Consider the following 22266-nt stretch of genomic DNA (forward strand, 5'->3'; position numbering starts at 1 on the left):
CAGAGCCTGCTCTTGCAACATTTACTTATGTAGGTAGGTAATCAGTATCTACATGAATAATCCCCTAGGCTTTGATTCTGCAATCTGAGCAACACTTGGATTTCAGTGGATTTCTGCACTGTGTGTTTGGATCCAACTGCACAAATCAGACTGCAGGGCCAAGGCCCTAGACCTCATTGGGTGTATATTCCCTGAGCTGGATTTCTGCAAAGGGATGAATTTCAGTCTGGTGAATAATGTTGTCAGCTTTGAGGCTCTTCCAAGATAAATTTCAGTTGATGCAGATTGAGTCTAGAGAAATATTGTGTCTGAGCCTTTTATTTTAAACAGTAATCTTTTCTAGCAAATGAAGCCCTACTAATACATTGTGCTGCAAGATATTAAAAAGACAAGCTACTTTCAAAACAACCCATGTAGGCATAATAAAAGGTAGCAGATATTGGATATTTTATGAAAATGTTTAATTCAACTGTTTCTTTGGAATGTAGTAGTCATAGTTTGGAAATTTTAAGTTACAGTTCAGTTCTACGTGATTTTTACGCTACTCAGTGATTGAGAATACAAATGTCATTTAAAGTTAAGGCTTCACTGTTCATTTTGAAACAACAATTTACAAGTGTCATATTGTCATAGAAAATAAAAAATTCTGTAAAAAAAACTTCGCACAAATTTTTATGATGGTACAAAACATGAAGGAATAATATACCAGTAAAATGAAATCATTTTACTACAGAAATTTTTTATAGTTTTTCAATAAAGAAAAAATATGTTATTTTTACACTTTAAAATTATGAAACAATCTAAAACAATATAAACTGAACATTTTGTAACACTGCCTTTACAAATTAATAGCTTTATAAACATATAATTTTTAAATATATTTATCAGTGCAAGATACTTTTTCATTGTAAAGTTGCAGTATCATTTTTCCTTTATCAAAGGGCAACTTTCATTCCATCACCTTCAGAGAAATCAAATCATCAGTGCTATACTCTTATTTTAATATTAAGGGCTGGATATCACAAGGGAGATATATTCTTCTTTTATTTCTTACCATATTTTCTCATCCAGATTAGACCAAGATCAGGAGCACATACAAAATCTGTTGAAATTAATGGAAAGACTTTGGATCAGGTTTCCCAAATCTGGATTTCTTCCAGAAGATGATATCTGCCTGTAAGTTTATGGAATGTACATTTTCTTATATAAGGGAGAACAGACCCCAGTGCAGTTAAATTGCACTACTGTGATACAAGTACAGTGAAAACAATCTTGAAAAAAAGCAAACAAATAACTTCTTTGCGATAATTAACTAGGTGCCTTGATACCAATATGGTCAGATTACTGTACGGATTGGATATGATGTTTAACAATCTTGGCCCCGCTGGAATCAGTGGGAATTTTACAAGTAATCTAAATGAGGGCAGGATTTTACCCTAAGTCCATACCTCTTCAGGGCTTTTTCTCTTTTTTCTTATCTTCCTGCACGAGTTCATAGCATTAGCAACTAATTTTGTTTTTCTATTTTGTCTGATCATAAAATGTTTGTATTTTCTCATCCTCCCTGTTAGTAAGATGCTCATGGGTTTTCTGCAAGACTTTCTGGGATATCACTATGTCTGTCTGGAGCCATATATTGATGAATATTGATTAAATCTACCACTTACATTATTCAGGGCTAGAAGATGTCTTCTGGAAGGACTTCTTTCAACTGATCGCTTAAGCACAGACGTAGCCTAAGTTTGCTGCTACAGGACTGCTTGTTATTTGTGATGATACAGACTAACATGGCTACTCCTCTGAGACTACAAATTGATAGGCGTCTTGGATTGGGTAAAAGATGTGTTTCACGATTAAGGAAAAAAGATACTGTTACTTTATGTTGTTATTAAGAACCCCAAAGCTCAACTTTGGAAGGTTAATTTTTCCCTTATTTTTTTTAGCACAAAGTCTAGTAAAATTCTTTGCCATTACCAGCAAGTTAAAGCTGCAATTTTCTTTCCTTTACAATGGCAAATGCTTATGCAACCTACTCAGACAGAGAGACAGAAAGAGAGAGCTTATATTTGAAAATACATTCTATATGAAAGAACAATAAAAGGGAATATTGCAGCTTTATACAAAAGGGTCAAGAGACATGAAATTGAAATACAGAAAGCAGAACACTCAAGCTAAGTTGTCAAATATGATTAGCCCTTTGCCATTCTGAGGCTATGTTCTTACACTAAAATGTACTTTCTTTTTAGTCAGTGAGCCATCAGAGTATGATTAAAGACAAGGGCTTTAACTGGAGGAAAACAGAGCTGTAGTTAATGTTAACATAATGAGAAGCAGTACAAACAAAAAGGCACTTGAGAGGACATACACTAGCCAGTGCCAAGGAGTTTTTGTTTAGATTCTAGGCAGTACACTCGGTTGCCAGTTGTGTCTGATCATGGCACATATTCTCGTATGGAATTCACAAGCACAAAGTTTAGTACAACACTGAAAAACATCAATAAAATTTGACCGTATTGCTTCGTAAACAGAGCTGACACACTATATCAGTACTGATGCTACAGTACTTTTCAAAAACACCCTAACCCTTCTTTGCCTACGCACAACACGAGCAATTATACACAAAATATGGGTGCAGGAGTCCATTAAATTGCCATTATGCCAATATTTTCTGGGCACTGAGCTACAGAAAGCATGTCCATCAAAAGGACCCCACTGAATACACATTGTGACAGCATCTTGGATTTTGCACAATAAAAATAAAACTATCCATAAAAGAAAAACAACAGAGAAGTCAAAAAAGAAAGACAAAATGAACTATAAGCCAATCATACTTGGTCTCAACACCAGCATTTGATTATTCCAAATAAAACCAACAGTAAAAGCAGACTGTACATGATTCAGATTGTTAACACAGATTATTGTCCATGTTTATCAGTTACACTCATTGAAGCTCCTGAGAAAAGCCTGGCTCAGTGTTATCAACACACTTTTCAGCCTATACAGTAAAAGAAGATAGACAGTTCCCCAGCACAATCAAAATATGTCCTTCCATTCCAATTCTCTTGAAACTTCTTTAGTCGTTTTTTACTTTCATGCTTCCGAATAAGAATTCTGTGTATTTAGTTTATCTTTTTTCAATTTTACACCATCCACAAGTTCAAAATTGTAATTCTCCAGTGCGGATAAGTTTCTGTCTGACATTCCATTGTGCCAACAGGCACAATACAGGACGACTCCACAGATAGCTCCCAAAAGCACCCCTAATGCACTCATGGCTATAATAGTAATAAGAATGGGATCTAGGGTCTTCAGCACATTGCCCTGCTTCCTGGCGATGTTCTCATTGTAGTCTTCATTCTCAGGGTTCTGAGGAGGAAACCCTGAAAAGGAATAAATAATAGCAACATTCACAGGACTGAATTTAAGAACAAGGCTATGTTATTTGGGGAACAAAGGTGGGAACAGGGATGAGGTTTGGAGGAAAATGTCTAGATTTTGACAAAAAAAATCAATGCATAGTGTGAAAAGCCAATTTATTTGGAACAATAAATTTATAGATAAAAGTACAGTATGGCCCTGGCTGATACTATTTCAAATTGTAGTCTAACTTCAGAGTTCGCTTTTGCTCATTAATGATCTTCTTCTTCTACCTCAGAATCTCAGTGAGGTAGAAAAAGTTACTGGTATTCGGCATCAAGAAGATAGTGTTCCCCTGTAGTGCTTTGTCAATATTGTGTCGTATTAAAAAGCAACTATTTTGGCTTTCAGAGATCAGAATCAGGCCCTGAGTCAGGTATGGGGGGCAAGTACTTTTCAGAAGAGTTTGTTCTGCTTCCTTATGTAAAATATTCAATTGATGGCACAATGACTTCCCCCCCAAGTCCAGCTGGATTTATTACAGAGAGATGATAGTTCTAGAAAACCTGCTAATTTCACAGTAAAAACTGAAGGGGATCTCTGGGTAAATCTTGCTTCCATTCAATCAGTGGTAACATTGACTGAATTCAGTGGAAGCAGGATTAACCTCTTTGGCTATGTCTATACTAGAGAGTTTTTTCCACAAAACTGGTGTTCTGTCAAAACCCAGGGAGCATCTGCATTCCTGAGGCGTTCTGTCGACAATAAATCAACAGAATGCAACACTTCTGATGACAGTGCTCTGCCGTTCCTCCATGAGGCAGAATGCCTCTGTCGAGAGAGATATGTTGACAGAAAGTCAGTCTGGATGTTCTGGTTGGGGGCCCTCTGTCAACAGACAGGGCTTCCAGAACACCAGGCAGCCTTGTCTGCTGCACTTCTGGTTGGCCATTCTGTGAACAGAGCAGCCAGGCAGTCAGGCAGCTCTCTGTCAACAGAGCAGATCGCTCTTTTGATCCTCTTGGCAGTCTGGCAGCAATCTGTTGACAGATGTTTTCATCTGTCAACCGACCACTCTGCAGATATAGCTTTTAACTGCAAAATATGAGCACCTTGTAACTATTTTTTAATCAGGGTAATATGACAGTCACGATACCTTTAATGAATATGTTGAGTAATCAATGGATTTAGAACTATCATTATTACTGCTGAAAAACTGCACTGGTTTGGGAGATTGGTCATAAATTTACATTTTCAGATCACTAGGAGACATTTTTAGCTCGGAGAGTTTTTGAGTCTAAATACCTGGGTATAGCATGAACATAAACTATACTATTTCCTGTTGTATCAGAGATTACTTATACACAAGGAAAGTCTGATCAGGCTTTTATTATACTGTGAACTTTAAAACGAGAGATGTATAGCTTTATGTTACTGTTCTTTATAATCTGATGTACTTTTTAATATAAACACTTATTTAAAACCTCTGTAATGTATTACATATATTTTATACTGTGCAAAATATAAATTGCATCTACAGGTAAGTCATAAATATTCAATACTGTATGCGATTATAGAATTTAATTTAGTGAAATGGGATGATAATACATACTCAAAATCATATGAAACTATGCCTTTCAATTTATTCCATTTTAACAACAAGAACATTTTTACCTGTTTGATTAATTTCTGGGTCTTCTTCCTCTGTTTCATTTTCCACATCAGTTGATTCTAATGAAGCAAAGAGAAACGACATTGATTATTAGGATTACAAACACTGATTGACTATCACGCTGACAATAATGGTATTGCAGATTTTTCTGTGTCAGAGTATCATTATGTCAGCTTGACAGAGCTGTTCATTACTATGGGTTCTGAAAATTAATGGAGAAAAAAGAAAGGTTTTAAAACTCCCCTCCACCCGATCTTGGCACAGTTTTGGAGTTATCAGCAGGGGTTTTCCTTGTCTGGGAAAGAGAAATCAGTATAAGAAATTAGCATCTCATTCATCATATTTACAATTTTGGTGTCCAAATCCACAACCCTTAATCAGAGAAGTAATACTTCAATCACAAGAGTGGTTTCTCTGACTGCAGTGAGACCACTTGTATGTGTAAGGACTGCAGGATCACGCTGTTTATTTGAACTCAAAGGACCAAATCCCTTGACCAAAATCCAGCCAGGCTAACTGAAGTGTGTGTGTGTGTGTGCACATACACACACAAACTATGAAATTATACTCTCCCAGACCACAGTGTGAGACGTGAAACTGGAGATGCTCTGTAGTTTGGCTTTATTGCGGTAGGGTACGTCTACACAGCAAAGTTATTTAAAAATAACAGCTGTTATATCGAAAAAACTTTGCTAACATATGCACAACATAAAGGCTATTTCAAAATAATTTTGAAATAGCAAGTGGTTTATTTCGAAATAGACAAACCTCATTCCATGAGGGCTGTGGCCACATGTGTAGACAGGGGCCTTTCAAAAGGAGCCCCTGACTTTGAAAGCCCCTTCTTCCTATTTGCTTTTAGGAAAACGGAGCTTTCAAAGCTGGGAGAATCCTCTTGAAAGGCTCCCATCTACATGGGTGGCATTGTTCCAAAAGTGGCACTTTCGAATCATGTGCAGCCACCATTACGCTAATAATGTGCTACATATTCATGTATGCACCTCATTAGCATCTTCTGAACTGTCTAATTAACATGCCCCCTCCAAAAGGAGGAGGCATGTGTAGACAGCCTATGTGTGTAGACACTGCATGTCAAAATAGCTAAGTGCTATTCCAAATGCATTTTGTGTGTAGCAGCATTATTTTGAAATAAGCTATTCTGAAATAGCTCTACTAGAATAGCTTATTTTGAAATAAGGCTGCTGTGTAGACATACCCCTAGGCTACGTCTGTGCTAGAAGCATCTGTCTACAGAAGTTACTGTCAGAAGAGATGTTTCAACAAAACTTCTGTTGACAGATCGTGCCTATACATAAAAATGGACTGATCTTTTCATATGCTCTGTCGACAAAAGGGCTCCCTGGAGCACCTACAGGGCTTTTCTGTTGGCAAAATGCATTTTGTGTGTACGTCCTCTGCAAGTACTGTTGACAAAACTCCTGTTTTGTCTACAAAACTTGCTAGTGTATGCATAGCCCTTGTGTACTACTTAACCTAGGGGAGGGTTGCTGGAGTAACTGGCTTGTCCCAACCAGCCAATGCATGATAGCATGCCTTACCCAGCTGAATGCCACAGATGCAGCATGCACAGTTTCCTCAAATCCTGCCCCAGCCCCCTGAAATGAAGCCACAATGGATCTACTGCATGCATGCCCATGGAGAAGTCTTAATGGAGCTAGCATAAATTACAGAAATTGAGGCTGATGGTCTTGGTCTATTCTCCATCCCCTTTTGCAAAGTCATTACATAAGCCTCTTCAAGACAACATGGGGGCAGCTGGAATGCTGCCAGACTAACTGCATTATACCCTATCCACAGAGTTATTAGTGAATGATACTTAAAGACTGATTAGGAATTAAAGATCTGAACTGTCCAGATGTTCCTGGATATAAATATCCATCTTTCGCACCAAGAGGCTGAATGTGCCATCTTCTCACTTAATATTCCACACCTCTAGAAGCCAGTAATTAGTGGGATCAGGTACAACCACTGCTGAATTATCAACTGAGCAGCCAAAAGGAACATGGCAGAGATGATATATCTTGATTTTCACAAAGCAGGTGGTACAGTGCTTTGCAAAATCTTGTCATAAATATTTACCCATATTGACATTGATTGGAACATTAAGGAGGAGTTTTGAGAGCTGACTAAAATACTATAAATAAATGGTAATGATAAATGCATTAAGGTTTAAGGAAGGTGCCCAGTGGGTCTGGACTGGGATCACTGCGGAGCTCAGTCTTAAACAACATATCAACTGATGAGCTAGAAGAGGGAGTCAGCAGGATGTGCATGAAATTCACTGATCAGACTAGAATTGTGAACATCAATTTGAACAATAACGATACAAAAAGACCTAAAACGATTAGAAACATGATGATCTAAAAGGTCTTTTAATTTCAGTCTTCTGTGACTATTTAGTTGCCTCATCTTGGAATGCTATCCCCAGATGGGTGTTGATATTTCAGAATTATTTCATCCAAAAATGTAGGTGTGCATCATCTTGGTGCTGACATTAGAATCATTGACTTAATTGGGATTTTGCCTGAGTAAAGACTGAAGCAGCAGGCTGTGTCCTAACCTTGTTTAGAGTACAAAAGTCAATTTATAATCAATAAATAAATCAGTTACATGATATAAACCTTTCATTGCAAAACAACAGCCATCTGTCAGAGTGAAGGGTGTTCTGGACGAGACTTTTGCAATTTCTTGGTCATACTTACTTCGACAATCCTCTTGTGATATGTGGTTGTCAATATTAATGTCATCTACTGCAATTCCTCCATGTCCTTTTCCAATTTCTCCCTCAACAACCACCTGGCAAAATTAGATAATTTCACATTAGCTGTAGAGTTAATGCCCAAAAACCATGTTCAGGAATTCTCAAATAGTTCTTTAAAAACCATCAAACTTAAATTCACATGATGTCACATGTACATACTTTGATTGGCTGTAGTCAATATTATTGCATGCCAATACTGCATTATGTAATTTTACACTTTTTCTAAAGATTTTTAAATTGTGACCAATGGAGCTGGTGAGTCTGAAATTTTACAAAGGGTGACAGATGATTTGTAAAGCAGTTCATCTTGTGTTCCGCACAAATTGCTTATAATACTGTCATCTAGAATCCCAAGAAATATGCCACTATTGTTATTGTCACAGCAACAATATCCCACGTGCAGCTACAATAACTGTTCCTTCACATTTCTACTATCTCATATGAAATATAGCCAGCACAGTCTCTCACGACTTGGGTCCATTGTCCTAGAATAAATCCAATCAATCTTACCTGATAATGTTTCACAGACTTGTGAAGAAGGACACGTCCCTCTTTCCAGCAGTTCCCCTGATGTCCACTCAAAGTCCACAGAACTTGATCATATTCATCTGGCTTTTGGTATTTCAGTTTGATCTTCAGGGTGCCAACATGGGGCCCAGACATATGATACCAGAAAGTCATGCAATGTGCAGAGTTCTGAGAGTGAATCACAGGGCTTAGCAGCCGTGCTACCTTGCCTTTCTGGTTTTCATCCGCTTGTGAGTAAATGAAATTACCATCTCCTGCTGGTCAAAATAAGACCGTATTAGAACCAGTGACCAAGCTTGTTTTGTTTTGTTTTTGGTTGTTTGTTTGTTGTTAATCTAGCAAACCAAAATATTCCAAATCATTCTGTGCTCTTCCAGATGCATCTGTCAAATGTTATAATGTAGTGCTAGATGGAATAAGTATGTTGGGAATTTTTAAAAAAATACTTATTAGCAATATATTGTTAAAAGTTTTAATCACTGCTAATGACTTTTTTTGTAATTCACTCTGATAAATGTCTGATAGTGAATAGTGAACTGACCTGTAGCACTATGGTCAATGTTCACTGCTGAGGCATGCAGAGATCATGTACACTTGCTCAGAAAAGGAGACTAAAACATGCTTGCTACAATGCGTATTTTGTTTTTCAGTGTGTGCCTACTAACAAGAGACATCCGTGGTGCACCAGGCTAGATAAAAACATACCCTGACTTAACCTACATTTGTTGTGTGAATGGCTACTTTGATTTTAAAATATGCAGTATTGATTCTTTTTAAAAGGAAAGACAAACATAGAGGGTATAAAACCACTCTGAATAGCCATTTTTAGGAACTGAAATACAAACATTGCTGCAGAAGTGATTCCCTGTAAAGCTGCACCACACTAAACAATGTCTTGACAAATTAATTTCTGGAATTACTTTATTGATTTCAGAGATTAATTTTGATTGAACATATTTGTGAAAGATACTTTCACAAAATAGTGAGAACGTGGGTAGGATTTCCAGAATGCAAATGTGCTAGATACCCAGGGATTTGGGTGCATTACTCCCTCGGGCTCCTTAAGAAAGGGAAATGTGGAAATTTTGTTCAGTTTGGATAACCCCATTACACAGCAGTGTGTTTCTTGTAATGTCCCTTGAAAAAGAATTATATTTTTAAATTTCCATCATAAAAGGTTAATTTGTAGCTCATACAGTTATCAAATCAGATCTTCTGCTGGTATAAATCAGAAAATCTTCACAGACATCAGTGGTGTTATGTCCTTTTATACCAACTGGGGATATGATCCATAATCCTTAAACCTCTAAAATAGATTCCTACAAATGTCTCAGGTGGCAGGACATAAGACTCATCTTGAGATCAGGATCATCCTGAGATGCATTATGACTGCAGATATAGCTCTGCAGATTGTAGGGATACAAATGGCACTTTACTCTCATTAGTACTAAGTGATTTTGAATGTAGGAGGGAGAAAAGGAACAATAAAAGGATGTAACATCTGAATTCTAAATTAGGTAATAGGTCCCTTTGCCTATATCCAGTGTTTAAACAAAAGAAAAGTTTAAGATTGTAACAAAAGACTTTGGAAGAAAAAGGCTATCTGTGTTTATTTATATACTGTAGAGTGATGTTAATACCCTAAAATACCTTTAGAACAACATTAAATTGAGTATTTTGTAGAGTTGTTGTAATGTAGTTCCAAACTGGGCACAATGGGGGCAGACCAGCTGTGCTACTCTAAAGAGTATGCCAGGGAGGAGACAGTAAAAGCTGATCCAGGAAGAAGAAGGAGCAGAATGGGAACCAGGGGCTAAAGACAATGGAGAGGAGAACACTGGCCTCTCTAATGTAACAAGGGGGAGTTTCATCTTAAGGGCTGTGTCTATACTTGGCCAAAATTTTGAAATGACCATGATAGTGGCCAAATTGGAGAATACTAATGATCTACTGAAATTAACAGTCCGTGCCTCATCAGCATGCTGCCAGCCATGGCACTTCGAAAGTGCCATGTTTCATTTGCGCGCAGTTTGTCTGCTTGGGCATCCTTTTCGAAAGGACCCAGCACATTTCAAAATCCCCTTACTTCTATTAGCTGATAGGAATAAGGGGATTTTGACGTTTGCGGGGTCCTTTCGAAAAGGACCCCGTGTAGACAAGCTGCGCGCAAGTGTAACACGGCACTTTCGAAGTGCTACAGCTGGCAGCATGCTAATGAGGTGCTGAATATTCATTTCAGCACCTCATTTTAGTATTCTCCAATTTGGCCATTAACAAGGCCATTTTGAAGTTTTCTCCTAGTGTAGATACAGCCAAGTAGACTTTGGGGCATTTTTAAAAAAATCTAGACCCCTACACGGCCTTCTTAAGGACTGAACTCAGAACCCAGGGTGTACAAGGCCAACACTGGGCTATCCCTCTCCCCAAATCAGTCAGATACCCAATCTAAAGGGATGCAGGACTGATCAAGTGTTGGAAGAGCTCCGCACAGGAGACATGCACGAACCACAAGAAAATTATGTGAATCTTTCACTCTCGCTGCACTAAAGTGCTGTTCAGCTTCCCAGGCAAAGATTTCCATGCCTGAATGCTCCTCCCAGATCTCCCTTATGTTTCAACTGCAATGTACACATGTGCAAATATGCCTGTAGGATGGTGATAAGGAAATTGGGGAGAGCTGAGTGGCTGGAGACAGGAAGAAGGAAGATGGTAAGAGGATGATTGCTGAGGTTGGGAAGACCAAGTCAGTCCAAAATGTAATCTTATGGTGGCCCAAGAATTTTACATGTGCATGCTGAGGCAGGCCTTGCAGCCATAATTGCTTCAGGGAGGGTGCTCTTGGAATGAATGTAACTTCAGAGGAGTTACTCCAGATTTTTACATCTGCAAATGAGAGCAGAATGTGACTCAAAATGGTTAAACATTTATCTCCCATAATATATAAAGAACTCTGGAAGAGCAATTGCCTGACTTTATTGATTTCAGACACTAGTCAGCCTGTTGATCACTACAGTTCTGTGCAGATACACTGCTTGCCAGTAATTTCCCTACATCCCCCTTCTGTAGCTGCCGGTGGGTGGCAAGCAAGGCAGGGGAGACCACCTCTGAATCAGAGAGAAGTCCTAGGCAATCTTTTCACATTGCAGAGGGAGAGAGAGAGAAAGGATCTTCAAGACTCCGTCTGGGAAACTTCTCTAAGGCTAGCTAATGGAAATTAAAGGCTTCCTGTAATAGCAGAACTTGGTAGGAACAATCTCATTTAAGAAATATAATTTCTTCAGCGCTTGACTGAAGACAAGTTTGGCCTCTATAATCTTTGGTAACAAAGTGCAGATATTTCTCATTTCCAGAATATTATTGCAGTGCTGGGTCAGGAACTCTGTCTTCGTTGTCTTAATTAGACCTTTACTTATGCATGCCTTTTAGATTTTGTCAGTCTCTGGCTAACGTAGCTTTTAACCTCCTTTCAATGTCAGATCTTACCAAGCCATTTAACTTTACTTTGCATCAAATTTTCCACCATTACAGCCTTCATTTCAGCTAACTGCATTTAGTTAATTTGATGCCATTTATTTGTACAGTGCCATTTATAGTCAAAGTATTTTAAGTTTTTTTTTCATAAAACTACTGTACTTGTCTCAAGATTCAATTGAAAGTGTCTCAGAATTTAAGGGGTCCAATTTTATCTAATTTCCTTGTCATTCTCATTAGGCAAAGGGGCTGCAGAAGTGGAAAGGGGGAATTCATTGTAGGCACATTTAATTAGTCTACACATACAAAGAAGCGAACACTAAAACTAAAGATGTGCAGGTCATGAAATGCCCTCCCCCGTCGGGTATTCAAGTGTGTGTATCCGTTTCCCTGCTAGGCTGAAACCTGAGTCAGGAGGCACTGTTTGGAAAGTAATTTGTAGGAGCTAGCCAATAAAATCGTTGAGGTGTTATTGCTGGAAGAACCCTATATGTGGGGGAAATACCATTTGAGACAGGTGAAGCTGGTCTACACTAGGCAGGCAAGTCAATTGCATATATGCAAGTTGTACCTATGGCAATTGTGTAACTAGAATTGACTTATTTGCAGTTGACTTACCTGGCCATCTGCACAGAGGGAGGTTGACAGGAGAAACTCTTCCTTCAAACTCCCTTACTCTTCGTAATATTGAGGAGTAAAAGGGTCAACTGCCTATTCCAGATAGCTTGATTTCATGAGTCTCTATCAGGCACACAAAATCAAACTCCAGAAGATCGATCCTGACTGGGTCGATCTCCCCATCGTATAGACATACCCTTAGTGTTTGCAGAAGCCCTGTAAGTTACAATTATATCTTATATATTCATAACTATTAACAAGAATACATAAGGCTTCATTATTATACAGACTGTTAAATAGCAATTACAGGATGAGAGACTGGATGGAGGTACTATTGTGGTCATTTAAAGCCTTAGTGCCTCATATGGAAGTTATCAACCACGGGAACTAAGAATAATTATTCTCTCCATTTCCTGCAAAAACAGGCACACTGTTCTTGGGAGGCACCAGCACACTCAGGAGACCATGACTGTAGGTCCCGGGCTGGGTTAAGTAGGGCATAACCTTCCTGAAAAGCCATAGACTGAAGTTTACTTTGCTTGATACAGCACCATTGCATGCTCCGTAAGGTCTTCTGGCACTAAACAAATGACTTCTTCCCATAAAAAGTGACTCCATCATGAACTCATGATTACCTGAGTGATCTTGAATAGGCCCAGTTTTGCTAGTCAGTACTGACCACTTTAAATCCACTTGGCTGTCGTGTTCCCAGTGGCACAAAGTCTTGTGGGATCCCCAGCCAAATTCACAATTGAAATCATATGCTGGCAACTCTGTAGAAACAGAGAACAGTGAGTCAAGAAAAAAAAGATACAACCTCTCAATATAACTTAGTAACATAGAGTCAGCTGTGTTAGTCTATATTCTATCAAAACAAAAAAGCAGTCCAGGAGTACTTTAAAGACTAACAAAATAATATGAGCTTTTGTGGGACAGACCCACTTCTTCAGACCATAGCCATACCAGAAGAGACTCAATATTTAAGGCACAGGGAACCAAAAATAGTATTAATAAACACTATTTTTGGTTCTCTGTGCCTTAAATGTTGAGTCTCTTCTGGTATGGCTATGGTCTAAAGAAGTGGGTGTGTCACATGAAGCTTATCACCTAATAAATTATTTTGTTAGCCTTTAAAATGCTACTGGACTGCTTTTCTGTTTCACTATAACTTATTTTTTTTTATTTAAACAATCACCACCACCTATCTTGACTAGTCAATGGAAATAATCATTTCTACTTGAAATTCTGAGAAGCCTTTCAGATCAGAAACACTACAAAAAAGCTAAAATAGCAAATTATTTCCAGTAGGTTATGTAGTTGTCTTCTCCTGGTTTTACGGGCCAGGCTGGGGCAAGGAACCTTGCTCATTTACAAGACCCAGCCACCATGGATCTGGAGAGCCAAGCCACTGGCCCAAGTGTTGGTGCTAGTCTCCTCAACAACAGCACTGGGAGGAGTGAATTGCAAGCAGCGTAGGCTCTGTGGAGCATGGAGGACAGGGTGGCGGAGCATCCGCTGCACAGTTCTGTCTGGGAATCCAGCTGCAGCATGGCTGTTCCACACACACCAAGACAGGACTGTGTAGGTGATGACAAGCAAGGGGTGTGATTCCTCTACTCTTCTCAGTGAGCTAGTACAAGCATATATAGCATTGTAGTCCTGATAGCAGAGGCAGCCAATGCCTGGCAAGTACAAACCTGCTTGAAACTGTGAGATGTACTCAGCATGGCTCAACTCTTCCTCCACTGCTACTACTGTGGTGGGCTACACTGTTATTTCTACTCCTGCTAACTAGCTGTGGACACAAGCATGGGAATCACACCCCTAGCTCATTAGTGTTGCTACAGCCTTAGGCCCAGTTAAGCCCCTATAGATAGTTGTGCCAGTGGTGTTACATTAAAATGAGAGACTGATTTCTTTCAACAGTATATACATGGTAACTGCCTCCCACATTTCTACTCATAATATTAGTAATAAAAATGTGCTTGATGGTTACAGAGAACAACTGTGTCAAAGCCACCTAATGAGAGTTTCTAAATTAGTGATGGGTGAACCACGCGGAGATTTGGTTTGGATACTCCATCAAAAATTCAGAGAATTATTTATGTCTCTGAGGAGGGCTACTAAATTGGTCTTAAAAACTCACAAGAATACGTTTTTATGTCTTCTGTCTCCAGACAAACAGGAAGCGTGGAGAGGTTTGGAAATGGAAGAATAAACTAAAGCTAGTCAAATATTTTTTAATATATAAATGTTTGGATCCACTCTGATTTTATAACTCATAGACCCTTCAAGACATTGCCATATAGTGTTTGTTATAAAATGTATGGCTCAGAAAAGATGCTGTTCCAATTGTCAGAAATGTTTGCTAATTGCTTTTACCATAACATTTTGATTTCACAATAAAATTTGCATAAGAACAACAACAACAAGTCAGGAACACTAATGAACATATATGGGACCAACATCACTGCAAACAACTCTGTGGGAAAGGCTTTCTGGCAATTGCAGTTTGTAGGGTTAATAATAAACAGTATATGCATCTTTCAAATAAGTTAGCCCACAAGATGGCAGCATTGAAATGGACAACTCAAAAATGGAAAGACATATGTGGCCCATTGCCCACAAGTTCCATGTAAAACAAGGGAAGTTTGGTATTATTGGGTTTATTATGGTTAGGATGAGATCACATCTTGTTTTCAGCTTCACTTCAACTTTGTCCAAAGGCTTAATACAACACAGTTTTCAGTGGATCTTGGAATTTGTATGGATAGATTATACAAACGATAGGGTGGAATCATTTGCATTTCTGGTTTCAAAAAACTGTTTAACGATCTGTTATGTTCCATCCCCTTTGAAAGAGGGGCTCATCTGAAGCAATGAAAACACATTGAAACATGCCTCACTTGCAAAAATACAACTGCTCGAAGGACCATATCCTGAAGTTGTTACTGAGTTGCTAGTCCTTATCTGGGAAAAAATTTCATTAACTTCAATGAAAGTTTTGTGTGGGTAAGAACTAAGAACAGAGGGCCTGTTCTCCCACCAATATCAGCTCTGGGACATGAGCCCTGCTCCCTTTCATTGTTATCTCTAACTCACAATGAAAGGCAATGCAAAGGCAACCTGAGGCATTACAGGATTTCCCCTTGTTATTATGAGCCACCCTGTAGGAGAGGTGTAGAAGGAAATTTCAGTGGGAGAACCACTGGTATCATGGATCCTGAAGGATTCATGAAGAAGTAATAGATCTGGTTTGCAGAAGATTGGCAATGGGCAACTGGGTGGATACCCTATTCTGATGAATCACTCAGGTTCTGTTTGGAATGTGGGGATACAAAGTTTGAAGGTGCAGAGCCCCCAGATTCTCCAAGGAACAGGGGAATCATCTGGCTTGGAAAAAAATAAGTAAGAAATTCCACAAAATAAAATCAATTGAGGATCCTTCCCCTTCACAGGGTTATTGAAAAGACAGTGGAACCCCTAGCAAAGATTAAAGGAATTATGCCCTAAAAGGAGACACTCCAAAGTCAAGGGAAGTTCTGAAGGAAAAGAGGCTGTATGCAAAAGTCTTTAAGTTGCGAAAAATACTCATTTGCAGTTAATAGATGGCAAGAGAGACAGTGACATCACATCCAGGAAATAGGACTTTAAAAAAAGTAGAGGAAAAACCTTAAACAACCTGTTACAGCCCTCCATGTTTATGAAAATTGGCTTATGAACATAGATATGCATAACTCATATACTCTTTATGCAAAATGCAGCTTGTAACATGTCAATTTGAAGGTTACAATCTGCTGAATCTGTGTATCTTATCACACAATGTAAACAAACACAAATAGACTGAGAAGACTGGGACTGTTTACTTAAGAAAGGAGATGAGTAACAGGAAACATAACAGTATATACTGTAACTGGGGTAGGCAAATACTGGCCTATGAGATGGATCTGGTTCTCCAGGAATAGTGCCACCCTTTTATTTACTTGCACATCCACAGATATGGGTGATTGCAGCCGCTGTTGGACATGCATTGCAGCTCCCAACCAGTGGAAGCTGCGGGAAGAGGCGTCCCAGTCTGTGCTGCTTCCCACAGCTTCCATCAGCTGGGAATGGAGATCTGCAGCCCATGGGAGCTGCAATCACCTATACCTGTGGAGGTGCAGGTAGATATAGCAGCATTGGCTTGCCAGGGGCTAATCCCAACAAACTTCTGCTGTTCTATTATCCATCCCTGGTATACAACATAGTGAATGCTATAGTGATGGTATAGCCCGTGGGATAAATCTGCCTCAACTTACTCAATTTACTCAATGGAGTAGTTCCACTGAAGCTAATGAGACTCTCTCTGTGAGTTAGGCACTCGGGGTCTGGGCTAGTTTATACTCACAGTTATCTGAAGTATTCCTTGCTTGGTCCCTAAACTTTTCTCGAAACTTCTGGTGTTAACACGCAATTCATTAAAAAACAAACAAACAAACAAACAAACAAAAAACCAAGTAGTGTGAGGTAAAGGCAAGGCATTTCAGAGTGTTTAGAAAACAGATTAATGTGGAAGTGCTAGAATGGCTAGTAGAGAGGTTAGGAGTTAGAAAAGGCTCACAAATGAGAAATTGACATTTTAGCTATAGACGTTTGGCTGAGGAGCACCCAGAATAGAGTTGTTCTAAATCACATCATCAAAGATTCCGAAAGGGAGATATTGCAGCTAGAGGTAAGCTATAGTCCTTCCTGCAGGTACTTTAGGTCAGCAACTGGGAGAAAGGAAATGTAGACATTGTGACTCTGGCTCTGTGCCACTGGAAGGTCTCTCTGAACTACACTGATCCTCTCAGGACTAGTTTAGCAATTGCTAGGTTTGTCCTGTATAAACAGCATGGAGTAAATTGGCCATTGTGTAAGTGCGTAGCTGATCATTTGTAGTAGAATCAATTGGTTATGTGCATCAAAATCCCAAAACTTTAAAAACGTGGGTTTATGTGGTATGGAATTAAGCCAATTTATCCTCTCAGAAAGTAGCCAAGGGCTGTGGTTCTCGGCTACATTTTGCTCAAAGTTGTATTCATTACTGCTGCATATGAACAAGCTAGTCATTTGAAAATCCTGCTGGGTGAGTTTCTTGCAAGTCAATTTATCTTTTTTTTTTCAGGGGGAGACAGTCTGGCATATTTCTACAGACCCACCAACTGGAGACAAGCAGGAGCAGCCTGGCATCAGGACACAAAGAAAACTGTTCATTGAGGTTGCTAATTAGAGGAATGCGAACATTAAAATGGAAATTCATAAACAAAATTGGACCACTTCAGTGCTGACACATTGAACCTGATTCTCATTTACAGTAAGGCTCTTCGTACCACACTAGTAGTGAAATGCAGCCTGAAACTAGGAGTAAATTATATTTTCACACATTTTAAGGTCCGTTCACATTACTTCTGTGGTATAAAGTTACCTAGCATCAGACACACTATCTTACAAATTATTTTTTGTCATAGCTTTTAACCCCTCATTTGTCTCGAGGTATCTTTTGTAAACCAGGTCTTACAGCTGCATGAAACAAAACATTTGGTTTACTGACATTCCAGATTTACACAGGACCATGCACACCAGCTGAACACATAATGCAAGTGCCTAGCTTGGTTGACATATAAATAGATAAGAGTTGAGCATACCACTTAGTTCTTTCAATCGGTTCCTTGCCACAGCAAGGTAAGTGTTTAAATAGAACTGGATTGACAAGGTGCAAGAACAGCACCTGTCAGGCGAAGGAAGGATTGTTACTGCTAGGTGTCTGGGGGGTTCCTCACTTTTCATGTTTTGTAAGCCGTTTAGAGCTTCTCGTAAGAAAATGCAAACCTTTAAATATTTTTAATACCATGCCTTTTTTCCAACTTCTGCAGAACTCTCAGCCTGACTGAGGTCAGTGGCAAAAGGTGCTTTGATTTAAATAGAACAGAGCTGAATTTGAGGTTTCAGTCATCAGTTGTATCAAATTTACTCCTGGTGCAGCTGAGGAGGGGAGGTGGTGGGAGGTGGCTCTAAGCCACTTCCCCAATCCTGGCTCAGCAGGAGCCAAAGAAAGTGCTGGAAGAACTTAAGACTGTCTTCAAGGCTAGTTTACATTACACTGCTTGCAACAAACCGCTGCAGAGGCCGGGATCTGGCTAGGGATCTTGCACTCTGCCTGACATCATCCTGCCCAACTTACTCATCCTCTTTCTGCCACTCCATATCCCGTGCTGACCCTAATGACAAAAGGAATGGGTGCAGAGCCACTCACATTGGCTTCATGTCTTTAGAGGTCTCCCTGATGTTAGGGAGTAAGCTCAACTGCCTCTTTAAAAGGATACCCTGCAGTACAAAGATTCTGAAACTTTTGTTTTTATTTATAATAATTTTTTCAGGGACCATCACTATTTTATGCCCTTGTCTATGACACTTTGTAATGTGCTGCCACATGGAGAATTGGAATTTGGGATTGGAGCTTCTCCCTTATGCCCTGGGAGGAAGTAATGCCCGGGGACACAAGTGGCTCTGACTGAACAATGCAGGCAAATAACATTCGGCTGCTCCAAAGGGTGCTTCAGAGCAATGTCGTTAGGTGAAAAAATGCTGGCTCATCACAGGGCATGTGAAGGCAGTGGTCAGGGAAGTGAAGAAAGACAATGAGGAGCTCCTGCAAGATTCTGCCCTGTTCTTGCCGAAAGTAGTCAGTCATATTATGTAACAGTCCACTCCAGCCAACAAGTCTCAGCATAACTCACAAGTGGAGCTGTTTGCAGAGTAGAAAGCCCATTTCATGGAGGATTCTGACATTTCCAAATTTGTTCTCATTTCAATTTGGAATAAAATCAAAACATTTCACAACTCTCAGTGAAAGCAAAATAAAAACAGTCACTTACTCGTGGCTGGAAAGTTTTGGTACAATATAGAACATACAAAAATATTAGAAAGGAAAAAAATATTTTGAAATGAAAAATCAAAATGTTTCATTCTGAAAATGTCTTAATGGGATGTCCCAGAATCTCTCTCCTGTTTTTTAACTCCAAAACAAATTGCCACAAAGTGTTTCAGTTTCGATAAAACAGGCTTTCTGATGGATAACTGCTTTTGCCCAAATTTTTCTGACTAGCGCTATCCACAAGCTGTCTGTTTCCTCTAATGGAGGTGCTACAGGAGCAGGGAGGCAGAACTTTCCGTCTTGAGATCCCATCCGGAGTCAAAGGCAGGACATTGCTCCAAATAATACGTGCTGACAAATGCCTAGGACAAGGGCAACAAATTCTGAAGCAGTGAAAAGCTTTCACCTCTGCAGCATGGGAACTCAGAAATTCAGAACAAAAACATCCTCTGCACTAAGTCCATTTTGCTTCTTAATCAGGTCACCAGTGTCCTTAAGGAAGTGTTCTAATCATTAACACAATTCTTTTTTGCTTGAAGCAATGCCTGATGGTGTCCTATTGTGGAGGAAACACTTGTGTACACTTACACACCCTGTTAATAAATTACTTCGGAGACTGTGCCTGGCTGTTCTTTACTAAAGGAAATGGGAGTGACTGAACATTGACCTCCTCGCCAACCCACAATTATTAACACAGAGCATTTAAAATTGCTGCTCCATGCTTTTAGGAGTTTGGGATTTTTTTAAAAGAATTGTACAGGATATTACAAATGGCCAGAACTCAAATGCTGTGAAGTGAGGAGTGGGGAAAGTAAAAAATGAAGGACTGTAAAAGCTGTTAGCGTTTGTATGGATTAAGGAAAGAGGACTTGCTGCCAGTCACAGCTCCTTTCCTCTTAGTGCAAGTTTATGGTAGCAGTTTATATAACCCCATTTTGAAAGTACTTGCTAGAAAATAATATTGTGAATTTGCCAACTCTGTGGTGGGGAAAATTGGCAAACTTTGTCTTGGTTTTGCAGAATTGCAGGGGATGTCAATAGTGAATCTGCCTCTGTGTGTGTTTGTTTTTCCTCTGATGCATGAAAAAACAGTGTCATACATAAGCTGAATTTAAACTTGAGTTTGTGGTGTGATTAAGTTAGTTTATAACTAGTACTGTCACCATTAGGCATTTGCAGAAAGAAATCTTGCTGTCTATGGCACATACGTGTGGATGAAAGGAGTTAAATATTTACTGTATGAAGCTCAGAGACCAGATGCTTCTTTACTTCAGAGACTTTTAGGGAACAGGAAGCCAGGAAGTGCTGCAATTCATTATTTTTGTCTTTGGCATGAGGTTGGGGTAAGGAATTTACTATGGTTTTAAGGAGAAAATTTCTTTTTTATACCTGGCTGTACTGTACTGTCTATTACTGTTGGCTTTTCTGTAGTCAGCACTGTAGTACCACCTGAAAAATAAATTACACATTATGACACATGAAACAGTACTGTAAGACACAGCAAACAGTAGGAAGTTTCTAAATGTAAAACATTACAGAGATGTTTGCCTGGTTAAGCATATAAATATGTGAATGAGCATGCATAAATCACACATACAATAAAAGCAGCCAAGTATACAGAATTTTATATCTAAGAAATGCTCACAACATCCACTGTGATTATTCTCATGTTATGAATGGTGAACATGAGGCACAAAAATGAAGTAACTTGCAGCAAATCCCTGATAGAGGTGGGGATTAGAATTCAGGACTTCCTAAAACCTACTTCTGGGCTCACTCACTCATACCATGCTGACTCCCAAATCAGGACTGAATGGATCTACGTTATGGAACCTAGTCCATCCCCAGTCACTGCAACAGCCTTCCCCATCACTGTCTTACTGCTCAGTTGTGAGAAGGGTTCACCTCAAACCTCAGCTCAGATGGCTTTGGTCTAGAATCTGACACACACTTTGTGTCTGTGGAAAGAAGGATGTAGCTGAAGAGCCTTTCTTCCAGCTCTATATGGACAGCTTGCATCTTGTGTTCAGGCACACAGGACAGCTTGGAGAAAGTATCCTGCTCGTTTTCTTCTTGGAACAGACGGGCAGGGAATGAGTGGAGCCTTGGACTAAATAATTTGCTGCTGACATCATCATACTGATAAAGGCTTTGATTTTTTTTGTGCTGGTACTTGCCAGTACTGAGTACTGGCATCTTGGAATCCCCAACTGCAGGAACCCTGGTGTGGGATGGGGAGACAGCTAAGTACAGGCTCCTCTTTGTTTTTTTTTTTTTTAAACAAACAAACAAAAAAAAGCACTGGATAAATGAAATGAAAAGGAAGAGGAATGCTTGTTTATGGAGCAGTAAGCTGCTGATTATCATCCAAATCTCCTCTCCTTCACCAGGAGCAAGTGTTTCACATGTTATAGAAAGGACACCTATGATGAGTTTAATGTCTGAGAGAGTGATACAATGGAGAGTCTCCTGACAATGCAGGAAGACACAAATAATTTCACTATATTTGAAGCTAAAGAGTACTGAGGAAGAATCTGCTCTGGAGTGTAATGAGAATCATATTGTCAGATGAGGTTATTTTGATACTCACATTGGCATAAATATTATCAATCAGGTGGGTCTGACAGGATGATACATTTGGGAATGTAAGCACTTCAAATACTAACTGAAAACTAGCAAAAGAAGGGAAGTAGCTGAAAAATCACCTCTTCACCTGTCCAGTATCCAGAGTGGGACATGTAATTTACAAAGCATAAAGTGTTTCCTTTATGCATTTTGAAAAAGCACTTAATTAATGAGCATCAATGAGTGTTAGTGTTTTATGGAAGTAGTATAAATAGCACAGTGTGCCTGAACAGTGCCTCACACAAAGGGGCCCTGATGTAGGTTGGGATTTCTAAGTGCTATTGTGCTACAAACAATGAATATTAAATCCTGAAGGCA

The 22266-nt window shown here is 39.3% G+C and overlaps 1 protein-coding gene across 1 annotated transcript in view; it reads right to left on the reverse strand.

The window, feature by feature from the left end:
* Positions 1–306: 306 nt before the first annotated feature.
* Positions 307–22266, reverse strand: part of NRP1 (neuropilin 1) — a 143780-nt gene continuing 121820 nt past the window's right edge. Inside the window, 7 exon segments of the mRNA XM_074984974.1 lie at positions 307–3123; positions 3126–3380; positions 5032–5088; positions 7753–7846; positions 8322–8593; positions 13064–13201; positions 20713–20772. Coding sequence (XP_074841075.1) covers positions 3074–3123; positions 3126–3380; positions 5032–5088; positions 7753–7846; positions 8322–8593; positions 13064–13201; positions 20713–20772 — 926 coding nt within the window. The 3' untranslated portion in view covers positions 307–3073.

This window comes from Carettochelys insculpta, chromosome 2 (assembly GCF_033958435.1).
Source record: "Carettochelys insculpta isolate YL-2023 chromosome 2, ASM3395843v1, whole genome shotgun sequence".
NCBI classification, from domain to species: domain Eukaryota; kingdom Metazoa; phylum Chordata; order Testudines; family Carettochelyidae; genus Carettochelys; species Carettochelys insculpta.